The sequence below is a fragment of the Plectropomus leopardus genome, chromosome 3, assembly GCF_008729295.1.
Source record: "Plectropomus leopardus isolate mb chromosome 3, YSFRI_Pleo_2.0, whole genome shotgun sequence".
Lineage (NCBI taxonomy): Eukaryota > Metazoa > Chordata > Actinopteri > Perciformes > Serranidae > Plectropomus > Plectropomus leopardus.
In genome coordinates, this window is record NC_056465.1 from 10,485,231 (window position 1) to 10,497,012 (window position 11,782).

Consider the following 11,782-nt stretch of genomic DNA (forward strand, 5'->3'; position numbering starts at 1 on the left):
ATTAATCAACTGATTATTTTAGCTGCACTTTTTCATTTGGTTTGTGTGCAAAAATCTTAATTTGTAAAGTGGTTATCTAAAAATAGTGGTGGAGTAAAAAGTACAATATCTCCTTTGAAGTGTAGAGGAGTAGAAGAAGAAAGTGGAGCGAGTTAAATCCTCAAGTAATGTAAAAGTTCCCTGGATTTAGTCCTAAGTACAGTGCTTGAGTAAATATACTTAGTTAAATATGCTTGGTTAAGATTTTCTCTCAACTAAGAGAAGAGCAAAAATAAGAAAACACTGGTGAATCCCAAAAATCATTTGGTACTTACAAAATAAGAATAGATCCTGGATACCATCAAAAAAATGTCTTTCCGTACAAGACACTTCTGAATGAACAGTCTGTTGTTTCATACGTGACTGATCCAGCACAGCATCTGATAGATTCAGCCACTGGACCACACGCCTATCACATGTCTAGTAAATCCAACTACTGATGACAACTCATTAGGCGAAGTACCCCCAAAGAAACACATTAACAGCCAGCAGTAGCAGGGCGTTCATGTTGCAGACTCTTCTCCAGAGCGGCTCCTCCTGCAGGGAGTTCAGTTCACTGTGTTCAGTCACTGGAGATGCTGAGCCAGAGCTGGCACCGGTCAGACCACAGAGCCACAAAGCAGCTCTCCGCCACCATGAATCTGGTAAGCGCTCAGAGTCTGTGCTGTGGTCAGAGTTCACTGGCTCAGAGGTTGTCTGGAGACCTGGGAAGTCAATACGAGGCTCCTGGCTGTATCTGGACCACCATGTCAGCCTGTAGAGCTGGACAGGAGAGAGGAGGTGGATAACATGTGTCTTTGTTATTGTTTTGTTTGTCACTCCCTTAGCTTTAAAGCAAAAGTGTCAGTGCTCGTCGTGGTCTACCTTCTAATTGAAAACATTCATAATGTGAACTAGCCCTTTTCCACTGTAGTAATATGACAAAGAGCCATTGTTAATGGTTCTGCTTTTGTTTCTAATGTTCTCCACCTGTTTGGGGATGAGTTTCTGGAACTAAACTAACGTCGGGACATGCACATGCTGGCACGGATGGTTAGGATTAGGCTACAAGAGCAAGAATGATAAGGTATAGAGAAAAAAAAGCAAAAATATGCACGCTCATCCAATCCAAACTTGGAGCAGGTGCTGACACAAAGATGAAGTGAAAAGTGAAAAGGCAAAAAATGGCTCGCACATTGCAGGGCTCCAGTTATCACTTACTTGATGAGCCAAAGTGACGTTTCGAGCACAACCACTTTTCATCAGACTAGATTTACACTGTGAGACACCAACCACGTACATATTTAGGATGGCGTCTCACAGAGTAAACCAAGGTGCAGAAAAAAAAAACACAAAATCACATTCAGATGGGAACACCGGGGTTCGTTAGATCTATCCACCGCCCCTCTTGCCTGCCCTTTAGGGACCCTTATGCCGCTTATTCTATGTCATTATCAACAGCATTTAACCTGAAGTCATCCAGTGGCATATCATGCTGCTGTGGCAGGTGCTGTCTGCCGAGGTTTAATAACATCACAGATGGTTCAGTTTGGCTGCCTTCTTAGCTGGCAATGTCCAGCAGTGTATCATGCTGACGCGAAAGGTGGCTTCTGGCATCAGGATCTAACACTTTAAGCACTGCAAAAGTGGCAGTGTTGACGACTTCGGAATAAGAACAAGTTTTTTGACTGACGCTGTGTCACAGCTTGGACAGGCATGCTGAATGCTTGTGCTCATGAGTGTATGACAGGTCTCTTACATGTTCTTTAGGTATTGGCGCGGTGGCCAAGCTGACAGCAACAATGACGAGGCAGGTGAGAGCCAGCAGGATGAGAGCAAAGTACAGGTAGTGGACATCAGCCAGAATAGCAGGCCGACGATCAACCTGACCGCAGGAGGGAGCCAAATAGGTGAACTCCAGAACCATGCGGATCAGTCCCACCACTAGTCCAGTCATCAGACCCCAGAATGCACCCTGAGAAACACACACACATACACACACAAATGAAATATAAAAGGTTGTGCACTTGTGGGCCTGTCTAATTGAGGTGCCCTGTGACTTTTGTTGAGCGTGATTTACACTTGTATGTTAAGACTTTACAGCACAGCTAATGTGCACCTCCACAAATATTTAACTTCTTGTTGGGGTTTAACTGGCTATGGAAATACCAAGTGGATACCACAAGAACTTTAAGGGGCTGCTTGTGTGTTTGTCAGGTAGATCAGGTGGATAGTGGCTAAATTAAGCAGATTTCTTCTTTTTTCGTAACACATATTTAGCAAATCTATCTCCACTGAGAACTTTCTGATCACAGCTCTGTGTCTAAATAAACGCATGAAGGGACATAAACATGATAATTGCCTGCCACTCTAGTGAATAGTGGTAATAGTATTTGCCAGAAGTGTTTCTCAAATCCTCATCCCAAATGAAAAGGACTCATCGAAATCAGTCAGATCAGTCTCCTGAATACCATTCATCATTTTGAAAATAGTTGTGTGTGTGTGTGTGTGTGTGTGTGTGTGTGTGTGTGTGTCAAGTCAAGTCAAGTCATAGACAGACGTGCAATAGATGTTGTAATAATAACAACTGAATTACAATAATGACAAAAAGGAAAGAGAGAGGGGGAGAAAGAGGGAGAGATGCACAGCAATAATGGTAACAATAGTATGTCATATTACAATAATGATAGGTGTAAAATTACTAAATGCACTCTATGATAGCATGTAATGTTACGTGTAAATATTGTGGGTGTTGATAAAAGTCCCATGCGTATATTGATAGGGTATAGGTGTAACTCATTATAATGGCAGTAGAAGGTTGCGTCAAGCATGATCACGGCATCGACGCAACCAGGACCCACAACACTGGTGTAGATTCAGACAGGACCACAGCAACACAGTGTGTGTGTGTGTGTGTGTGTCTGTGTGTGTGATCTACCTGTTCGTTGGCACGTGGCCAGAAGATAGCCATTAGGAAGACAGCGGTAATGGGTGGAGCTAGAAAGCTGGTCACTGACTGGACATAATCAAACAGCTGACCACTGTTGGCTGTCTGGATGACTGGAATCCACAACAGACTAACACACACCAAGACCAGGATGAACAATCTGAAAAAGAAACAAAGAGGTCACCAACTAACCAATGGTGCCCTCAGGAAAGGACCATTGTCACCTCAATGCAACTGCTAATAAGTAGTATTAACTGTAAACTATGAAACCACAGTATATCAATATGCAATTCTTTATCTCCCAATAATGACATAGTTTTCCATTAGCCTATTCCTAAAATTCAGTAATGGCTTTTGGTTTTGGTTGCACATCCCAAGATTTTCAGTGGCCCCGTCTAGCCACTCCTATCAATAATATCTCGAGGTACTTCTGCATCTGAAAGACGGAGAAATAATTTGAGTTTCTCTGAAAACATCTTTTACTTTTGGGAACATTTCTGGAAATATGCCTGGATCAGACAGGAAAATGTTATGATTACATTCAGAAATTCAGTCACATATCATTGTGTATTAATGCATGAGAATCTATGACTCCCAAATTGGTTTTCAAGTCATTCTGAAGTCAAATCAGTTTTATTTATATAGCCCAACATGACAAATAAAAAAGCTCCATCAAGAGGCTTTTTCTAGGATGTATCAATCAGTCTTTACATCCCTACCTTCCAACTAACATGAGCTCCCACTCTGAAGCTTTGGGTCGAGCTTTGTAGTAGAGGTCCAGTGTAAACAGAGTGGAGCTGCTGTTAAAGATGGAGGTCAGAGACGACATCAGAGCAGCTAACATCACTGCTAACATCAGACCTCGAAGACCTGCATAAAGAGAGGATTAAACCCCACAAATGTCATATTTTCTAGATATATCCATGGAAATTTGAGACTCATTAACAATCTATGTATACCACAGTACTATACACCTAAATTTAATAAATGTTTGAATTTGAGGTACTGCAAGTTTTCTTCTAGTGATATGCGTTGAGGAGTAATAGATAGAGCCCAAGCAATTGACTACATGGTGCAAGATTTTGAGGTATAAAAACTCAAACATGACTAAAGGAAGGCTTGGCAAACTTGCATAAGTCCAACACAAGTATTTATTTTAAAGCCACACCTTGTTTGTGTGAAACTCACCGACAGGCATTAACTCCACCACTAGTTTAGGATAGGCGATGTTGGAGCAACCAACTGAAGCTCCACAAACACTCTGACACACTGCTGGATCCACACAACCTACCTCATCTACAAACACAAAAACAGAAAATAAAAGATGTAGTTTATTAGTTACATTCAGTTACAGTACTGTCTGTCAAAACAGGTTACACAGTAATGTGTAAGTCACACATTACAAGATGTACAAGACATGTACATGACTGATAACCATTTCAAAAATGCTCTATAGTTTTAGATTTGGAAATGTTAACTTTTTTTCCATTTCAGACAGCCATTTTTTTTCATGACTCAAAACAAGTCAGTTAACCTCCAGAGATATCATTTTGCACTTTCAGCATTATGTCTGTATTACATTTGGCTGCCAGTGTGGTGATACATCAAGTTTTACAATAGATCTGCACTTTGAAAGCTGGTAATTGAATATTCACTCCCCAAATTATCACTTGCATATTAGTTACTCACACTGTGTTAAACTGAATTAGTGAGAAAAACCTTGTTTTTCTCCCATGCCTCCCCATGTAACTGTTTAAAGACTATGTTTTGGGGGATTTTCCCTTTATTTTGACAGGACAGATATATTAGTGTGAAAGGGAGGAGAGAGGGGATGACGGGCAGCAAAGGCCCAAGGGTGGGAACGAACCCACAGCCACTGTGGCAAGCACACAGACTTTGTACATGGGTCCCCTGCTCTACCAAGTGAGATACTGGGCACCCCAACTGAAAATACTCCTGGTGAATTCATTAGGGACTGCATTTTACAACAGCAAAACATCATCAACACATTCAACTCTCACACAACTCCTGCAGTATAATACAAGTCTCATTTATTCAATCATCATTTTCCAAGCCCATAGGCTACAGGTCTAACAATATAATAATTCTGCATACATATGCAGATATTTGTTAAAAGCGATTATTCAGTGTGTGCTCAGAACTTCCCAAATGTATACATTTTTGCAAAAACCTTGCAGCATACCTTGGCAAGCAAGTACATTTGAATTCTGCTTGTGCATTTCATTGATCAGAGTTCAAACACAAGCACTTACCTAGACACGCTGCTCGTCTGTGCATGAGACTGTTTATGCAGAAGAACTTTATATAGTGAGTTTTTAGCAAAACTTAATAATATTTTTGGGAAGTACTGAGCATACGACTGGATAACACACACACACACACACACACACACACACACACACACAAACACACACACAAACACACACACAAACACACACAGAGTTAAGAGTTGTGTGAAACTTTGTAAACAGATGTTTTAATATAGTTTTGCTGTTTCTAAACATGCTGCCCTATGACATCAATTCATCAAGAATTTTCTCAGTTTTTGGATTCTTCTTTCAGGTGTAGGCATAAGAAACACATTTTATTCACAGATTCAGCCTAACACGGGGTGAGTAAATGACATAAGAATGGAAAATATATAATGAAAGTCTTTCGGTTCACTGAGGTAATCATGATCAAATCAAAACGACACATGCAATTGAACATAAAGAAGCATTTGACATGGTGGTCCAAAGAGAGGCAGACGGACTGACCTGGGAACAGTGCTCGGCTGATCATGCCTGGCATGACGATGAAGAACATGGGCAGGAGTTTGAGGTAACCTCCCAACACACTGCCTGCTTTGGCGTGAGACAAGGACTTGGCTGACAGAGACCTCTGGACTATAACCTGCATACACATAGACACACATATTTGTTTTTCCATACTTGTGAGGACCCAAATGTTACTGTAATTCTTCGCACACTGTGCCCTGTGTTTTTGTTTATAATTATTTAACATTTGATTTTAACACACTTCATATTTTGATCTCTGATATTTTAACAGCCTTATAGTGGCTTTTTTTCTGATATGGTTCCCTATCTTTGAAAAACTCAATAGACATTAAATTAACTTAATCAACTCAAGAGAGTAAAGTCATAAAGCAAAACAATCTGTGTTGTGTGTGCATTGCACTTCTTGTTTATGTAAATATTTTAACTAGATTTCACTGTTCATCTGAAGTTGATATAAATATCCTAAGATTAAAGCTCTGTCTGCAGTTTAATGTGTAGGTGTTTAGACCCCCCCAAAAAAATACTTGCATACACATTTGAAATTACTGATGACCTAATCAAAAATTTGTAGAGTTGTTAGTGTAGATAAAGTCACCTGATCTGTGCACCAGACCCATGTAGCCAGTACGGTGAGCCCAAACACCAGACCTGGCCAGGGTAAATCTCCTGACATGGGGTCTCTGAACAAGCGGAAGGCGTCACTACGAGGCAGGTGGCAGGTGGTGTTGGCAACTGTCACCGAGGGAACAGCTGACATATAACGGTCGACAAGGCCTTCATACCAGCCCACTTTGGAGAATGCTGGAAAATGTACAAACGCACACACACACACATATTATTTTAGTTGTAATATTATACTTTATTTGCCAATGAAACACTTCTTAGAATTAATGCGAGTCTGACAGGAAGACAAAACTTGGAATCAATTTTGTGTGTGTGTGTGTGTGTGTGTGTGCGCACCTCACCTATGAACATTAGTGCAAAGGCTCCCCCAACCATAATCACAGTCTGGAGCACATCAGTGTAGATCACTGCTGCCAAACCACCTACAGACACACGTGCACATTATATCAGAGTATTAGGACATTATGTAGACCTTTGCTATAAATGAAGAGCACGTTGATGGGATCAAAACATTGTTTTAATCATTGTTTTAAATCACTGGCTTTAACTTGGAAAAAAAATCCCAGTAGTACTGCCTACTAGTGCTGTAAATGAATGCTCTAAATTCAATTATAGAATCAAATTGTTAAAAATCAAAACAAAACAGAAATTTGATTGTGGAAAAAAGGCAGCAGCTTCCACAGCTGCCTGCCTTGCAAGTTCTTGCATGTGCCGAGGCCGCTGTACTGAGTCACACAAGATCACTTTCATTGATTGAAAATGAAATGTAGGTCAGGCTGAATGAGCAAATAATTTAACATTACTGAGTATTATATTGGTTAAAAATCATTCATTTGATTTGACTCTAACACCAACCATGGTGCAGAGAGAGACAGAGGTTGTTCCAAAGTCAAAAATGAACTTTCACACCCATTGATTTGATTTTAGATTTACCCCTACACTTCCACTTTCACAACACAATCAACAGAAACTAATTTTGCTTTTGAATTATCATTTATGATACAAATGAAAAAAACTTTTAACAGCACACTAATAATGTAGGCAACTGCATATGAGAGATCAATATGACTTTATTATTCTGGAGACTAATGTATCACAACAACACTTAACTGAAAATATGATACTGATGTGACATGATATTATATTCAGCTGTTATTAACCTTTCTGCTTTCCTGTTCAGTTCAGATCTGTCCCAAAAGCAGACCTCTGAATCACCACCAACATATATCATTTTTATTTATTCAGATAGCTCTGATGTTCTGCTTACTGGCTGTTTCCCACAGGTGGACAAACAGTTGGCCAATGAAGGAATTATTAACATATACAAAGGCAGGATGGGAATATCATCAGAAACAGTGACAAAATTGCTACAAAGTTGGTGCCAAACATTAATGAGATAAACACAACTATGCAAGCCATTGTAAATAAACTTACAAAAAGAATAACTCTCATATAAACTAACATAGCAACAGAATAACAGCAGCAGGACAGATAACGTCATACACTACTACTGCATTGGTTAGAGCAAAATAACGACCCCGTCAAGCAGAATGGATAAGACTGAACGAATGAAGTAAAATCAAATTAAAAATTAACTGTTTTTTCATTTCTTGTCATGATAATGTAATATAGAACAAATACGTGTGTGTGTGTGTGTGTGTGTGTGTGTGTGTGTGTGTGCGTGTGTTTACCTGCCATAGTGTAAGCAGCAGTGACCAGCAGCAGTATGCCTGTGGACAGATAGAGATCCCAGCCCATTGACACCTGGATGAACATTGCCCCTGAAAATAAATCTGTCTGCATAACACACACACACACACACACACACACACACACACACACACACACACACTAATGCATTATTTGTGTTACTTTGGATGAAAGTGTGTCTGTGTGTGTGTCTTACAGATATTTTGGTGAAGATGTAGAGGATGAGCGACAGAACAGACATGTATAAGCGTATCCTTTGGCCTCCAAAACGTTTGGCCAAATATTCAGGCATGGTCACCACACCAGCAGAGATGTAGACGGGGATAAAGATCCAACCCAGAGCCACCAGGACCCACGCTGCCTACACAAACACACACACAGGCTCAACAACACGTTGTAATAGTCATCTGCTATTGTACTGTTTTTGCGTCATTGACAGTGTAGTAAATACAGTACACAAGGTTGAGATTATGCAAAATAAAAAATACATGTACAAAAATGCATCCCCTTTACTGAAATATGACACAAAAATTCAAAGAGTGTGACAGTCAGTATCATGGAAAAACCTACACAAAAAAAAATGAAAAAACACTCAAACCAACTGTGCAAAAGCCTAATCACATCAAGCTGGTCTGAAGTCTGTGTAAGGGACACACATTCCCATTGCAAACTCTTTTTTTACAAATACCAGTTTCTGTGTGGGAAAAGGCGTATGCATGGTTTTTGTGCAAGCAAATGGGTTATACATGTGACTCCAGGGCTCAATCCAGCTTGAGAATTTATGTCTGGATCTGAAAAATGCTTTTCGTTCACAATCAACATGCAGTTTTACGATGAAGAATATGGGCGAATGTCTCCATGTACTAAGAGGCCTAATCAAACAGATATTTACAGTATGCATACCCTGTGTATATATAGACATACATGGAGATAGAAAAGGAAATAAGAAGAGGTGAACAAGTCACCACCCCATTTCTCTCCCAAAATCCCACATAAACTGTTTTCCTTACATTCCATTCAAATCCCCCAACAGCAATTCCTCCAGCTGCTCCTGTTCCCGCCAGGCCGATAAACAAACCGCTGCCAACATTACTGGACATCAGGGATGCTCCAATCTGTAAACACACACAGAAGATTATACATGAAAAAAAGATCTTACATTTAAAAAATAAAAACAGGGTGCTTTTTTGTTGAAAGATCAAGAAAATATATCTATAGTTTTTAATAACACTTTAGATTACAACAGTGTTCAGGTGTATAGTTGTTAAGCATGTAAGTGAACCAAAGAATTGTTCTATAATGTTACAGTAACTTAACTATTTGATACAAAATTTAACAAAACTTAAGACAAAAAAAACCCATTGTATATATGGCACATGCACATTCATTTGAGTACATAACATCATGCACTTCACACAGAAGTTTGTACTCACAGGCCACCAGGTCATTGAACGGCCAGCCAAGAAGTATCCCCTCACAGTTGTGCGATTGGCTCGCAATGACGACTATAGAAGAGTCAGAGGTAAAGATTTAGCCAGGAGTACTTCAAACGGAAAACTGATGTGTTTTCATATGTAATATAAAACATGTACAACCTATGAGCTCCCAGAAACATTGTAGTCTTTATATACTAAACTGCACATAATCTTCCTAACAATATTTGTACTTGGAACCGCGCCAATGAATAGATAAAGGCAATCATAATGGGAGACAAAACCTTTCAGGTAGCCTAGTTTATGAAAGAACTCATTAGAATCCATGTATAGAAACTTAGCTTAACACGTAAAGAAACTAAGAGACATAAAAAGGACTTGAAACACAATCATCTGCTCATGTACTGTAAGGCTTTCTTATTTTTCATCTAAAGGAAAGTACAGTCAGAGCCCAAACTGGCTCTTCATCATGTACTTGATAATATTCAGGGTCTTACATATTTCCACTGAGTGTGTTCTTTGGGATACTATATTAGCATCAGTGGAATCCAAAAATAGTAATGAGCTAAATTTGACTTGGACAGTTAACTGAGGTATGAGAGGTGCAGCCACGCGATTGGCGGGTGTACTTTGATAGAAAGAAAATAGTTCCTACATGAAACTGCTCAGAACAAGGTGTGTGGATTATCTCTAGTAACCAGATCATGATTTTTATACGAAGACATTGCTGTTGAGTTTTTCAGATGTTTTTTAGGGTTTTGAGGACCACAAGCTGAGTGCCATCTAGTTCCATTACACTGAAGAAAAGGTAAACATTTCTAAGGCCGATATCTCCAATAATCTGCAACTCACACCAAAACTATTTAGATTGATAAATAGCAAAACAGGTAAGGGGGAAAATATGTATTTTTTATTTTAAAGTGAACTATCCCTTTAAGGTATTTGAAAGATATTATTAAGGTAAATGGTGGAGGTTTACGTGTAAGATGAGCTGAACCACTTACCCAGATTCCAACCACCATGACAAAGACAAAGTAGACAACAACCACAGCGATGTCAGCAGCATCCACACTGTTACCTGTGCCAGGAGGAGCTGCTGTGGTGACTCCAGAGGAGCTGCTGCCTGTATGCCAAAAACAGAATAGAGTGTCATTATATATAATAGCATTTTCCTCTCTTAGACAGACACACTATAATGCAGCTATGCATTATAGCATAGCTGCCTCATCAGATATGTTTAAATTATTTAAACTAATCAGAACTGTCCATGTGGGGCTTAACATATTTAAGTCAGACTGCAAAAAAAATGGATTATGTTTCTATATGACAGTGTCATGTTTACAATGTAAGAATACAAGAGAATGTTGTGGACATTATTGACAGCTGATGCTCTGCAGAGCTTGACCCAATTTTTCTTTATCTTCTTTTACTCCCTGAAATCTTTTGACTTTCCTCAATTAGAGTTCTTTTAATGTGCAAAATGTGAACACACTTAGGCCTATGTTGTAAAAGTTGTGCACAGGAAATGCACATACACATGCACATTTTTGATTTTGTCAAGTCAAGTCTACAGTCATGTGCCTCGAGTCCCCACCACTGGGAAGTGCCATTGACTAACCATGAAACTGAAGACACACGGTTTAAATGGTTGTGGATGGGATTTTTAAGCAGCTAAATTACTAGCTTAAACAGCAAACAAAACAGAGTAGTTACAGTGTGTTTTGTCTGTTGTGCGGAAAATCCACAAAACTCACTGCTTCACATCTATAAGCTTATGTTGGTGGCAGATGTCTCAGCTGAAAATGTGTTTTTTGTGACCAAACTTACTCTTCAAGATGTCTTTACCTCTTACAGGACCTGGCATCAACAGGCACCAAAGATACATCACTCACCTGCTTCTTCCTCATTACACCCCTTGATAATACCACTGTTGTTGTGGAGAGTTTCTGTTAAGAGCTGCTGAATCAGCTATTTTAACTCGTAGGCTCACTGTTTCATTTTTACTTTGTATCTCAGCTTCCTCCTGTGTTCCTGTCTGTAAAATCTGCCTGCTTGGTGTTGTATCAGCAGTTCTACCATTCCTGGAGCTTACTACCATAAAAATCTGATTTAAAGAAGGTTCAGACCTGTCGTGAAACTGGCAGACATGTTGATCCCAATCTTCCAGACCGTGTTAACTTCTCAGAGACACTCAGCGTTCCTCCAATGTTTGAGTTTTTGTGACTGTGAAGCAGAGTTGGTCGATCCTGCTG

At 39.6% G+C, this 11,782-nt stretch overlaps 1 protein-coding gene across 1 annotated transcript; it reads right to left on the reverse strand.

Annotated features, from left to right (window-relative positions):
- Nucleotides 1-489: 489 nt before the first annotated feature.
- Nucleotides 490-11,678, reverse strand: slc5a9 (solute carrier family 5 member 9). The gene is made up of 14 exons (XM_042515084.1): nucleotides 11,657-11,678; nucleotides 10,535-10,653; nucleotides 9,531-9,602; nucleotides 9,108-9,212; nucleotides 8,294-8,458; nucleotides 8,079-8,184; nucleotides 6,729-6,809; nucleotides 6,359-6,564; nucleotides 5,743-5,878; nucleotides 4,154-4,261; nucleotides 3,685-3,835; nucleotides 2,957-3,125; nucleotides 1,778-1,993; nucleotides 490-801 (listed from the first exon to the last, which is right to left on the reverse strand). Exons 1-14 carry the CDS (start codon nucleotides 11,676-11,678, stop codon nucleotides 490-492), a joined length of 1,968 nt encoding a protein of 655 aa, XP_042371018.1.
- Between the last annotated feature and the right edge of the window lie 104 nt (nucleotides 11,679-11,782).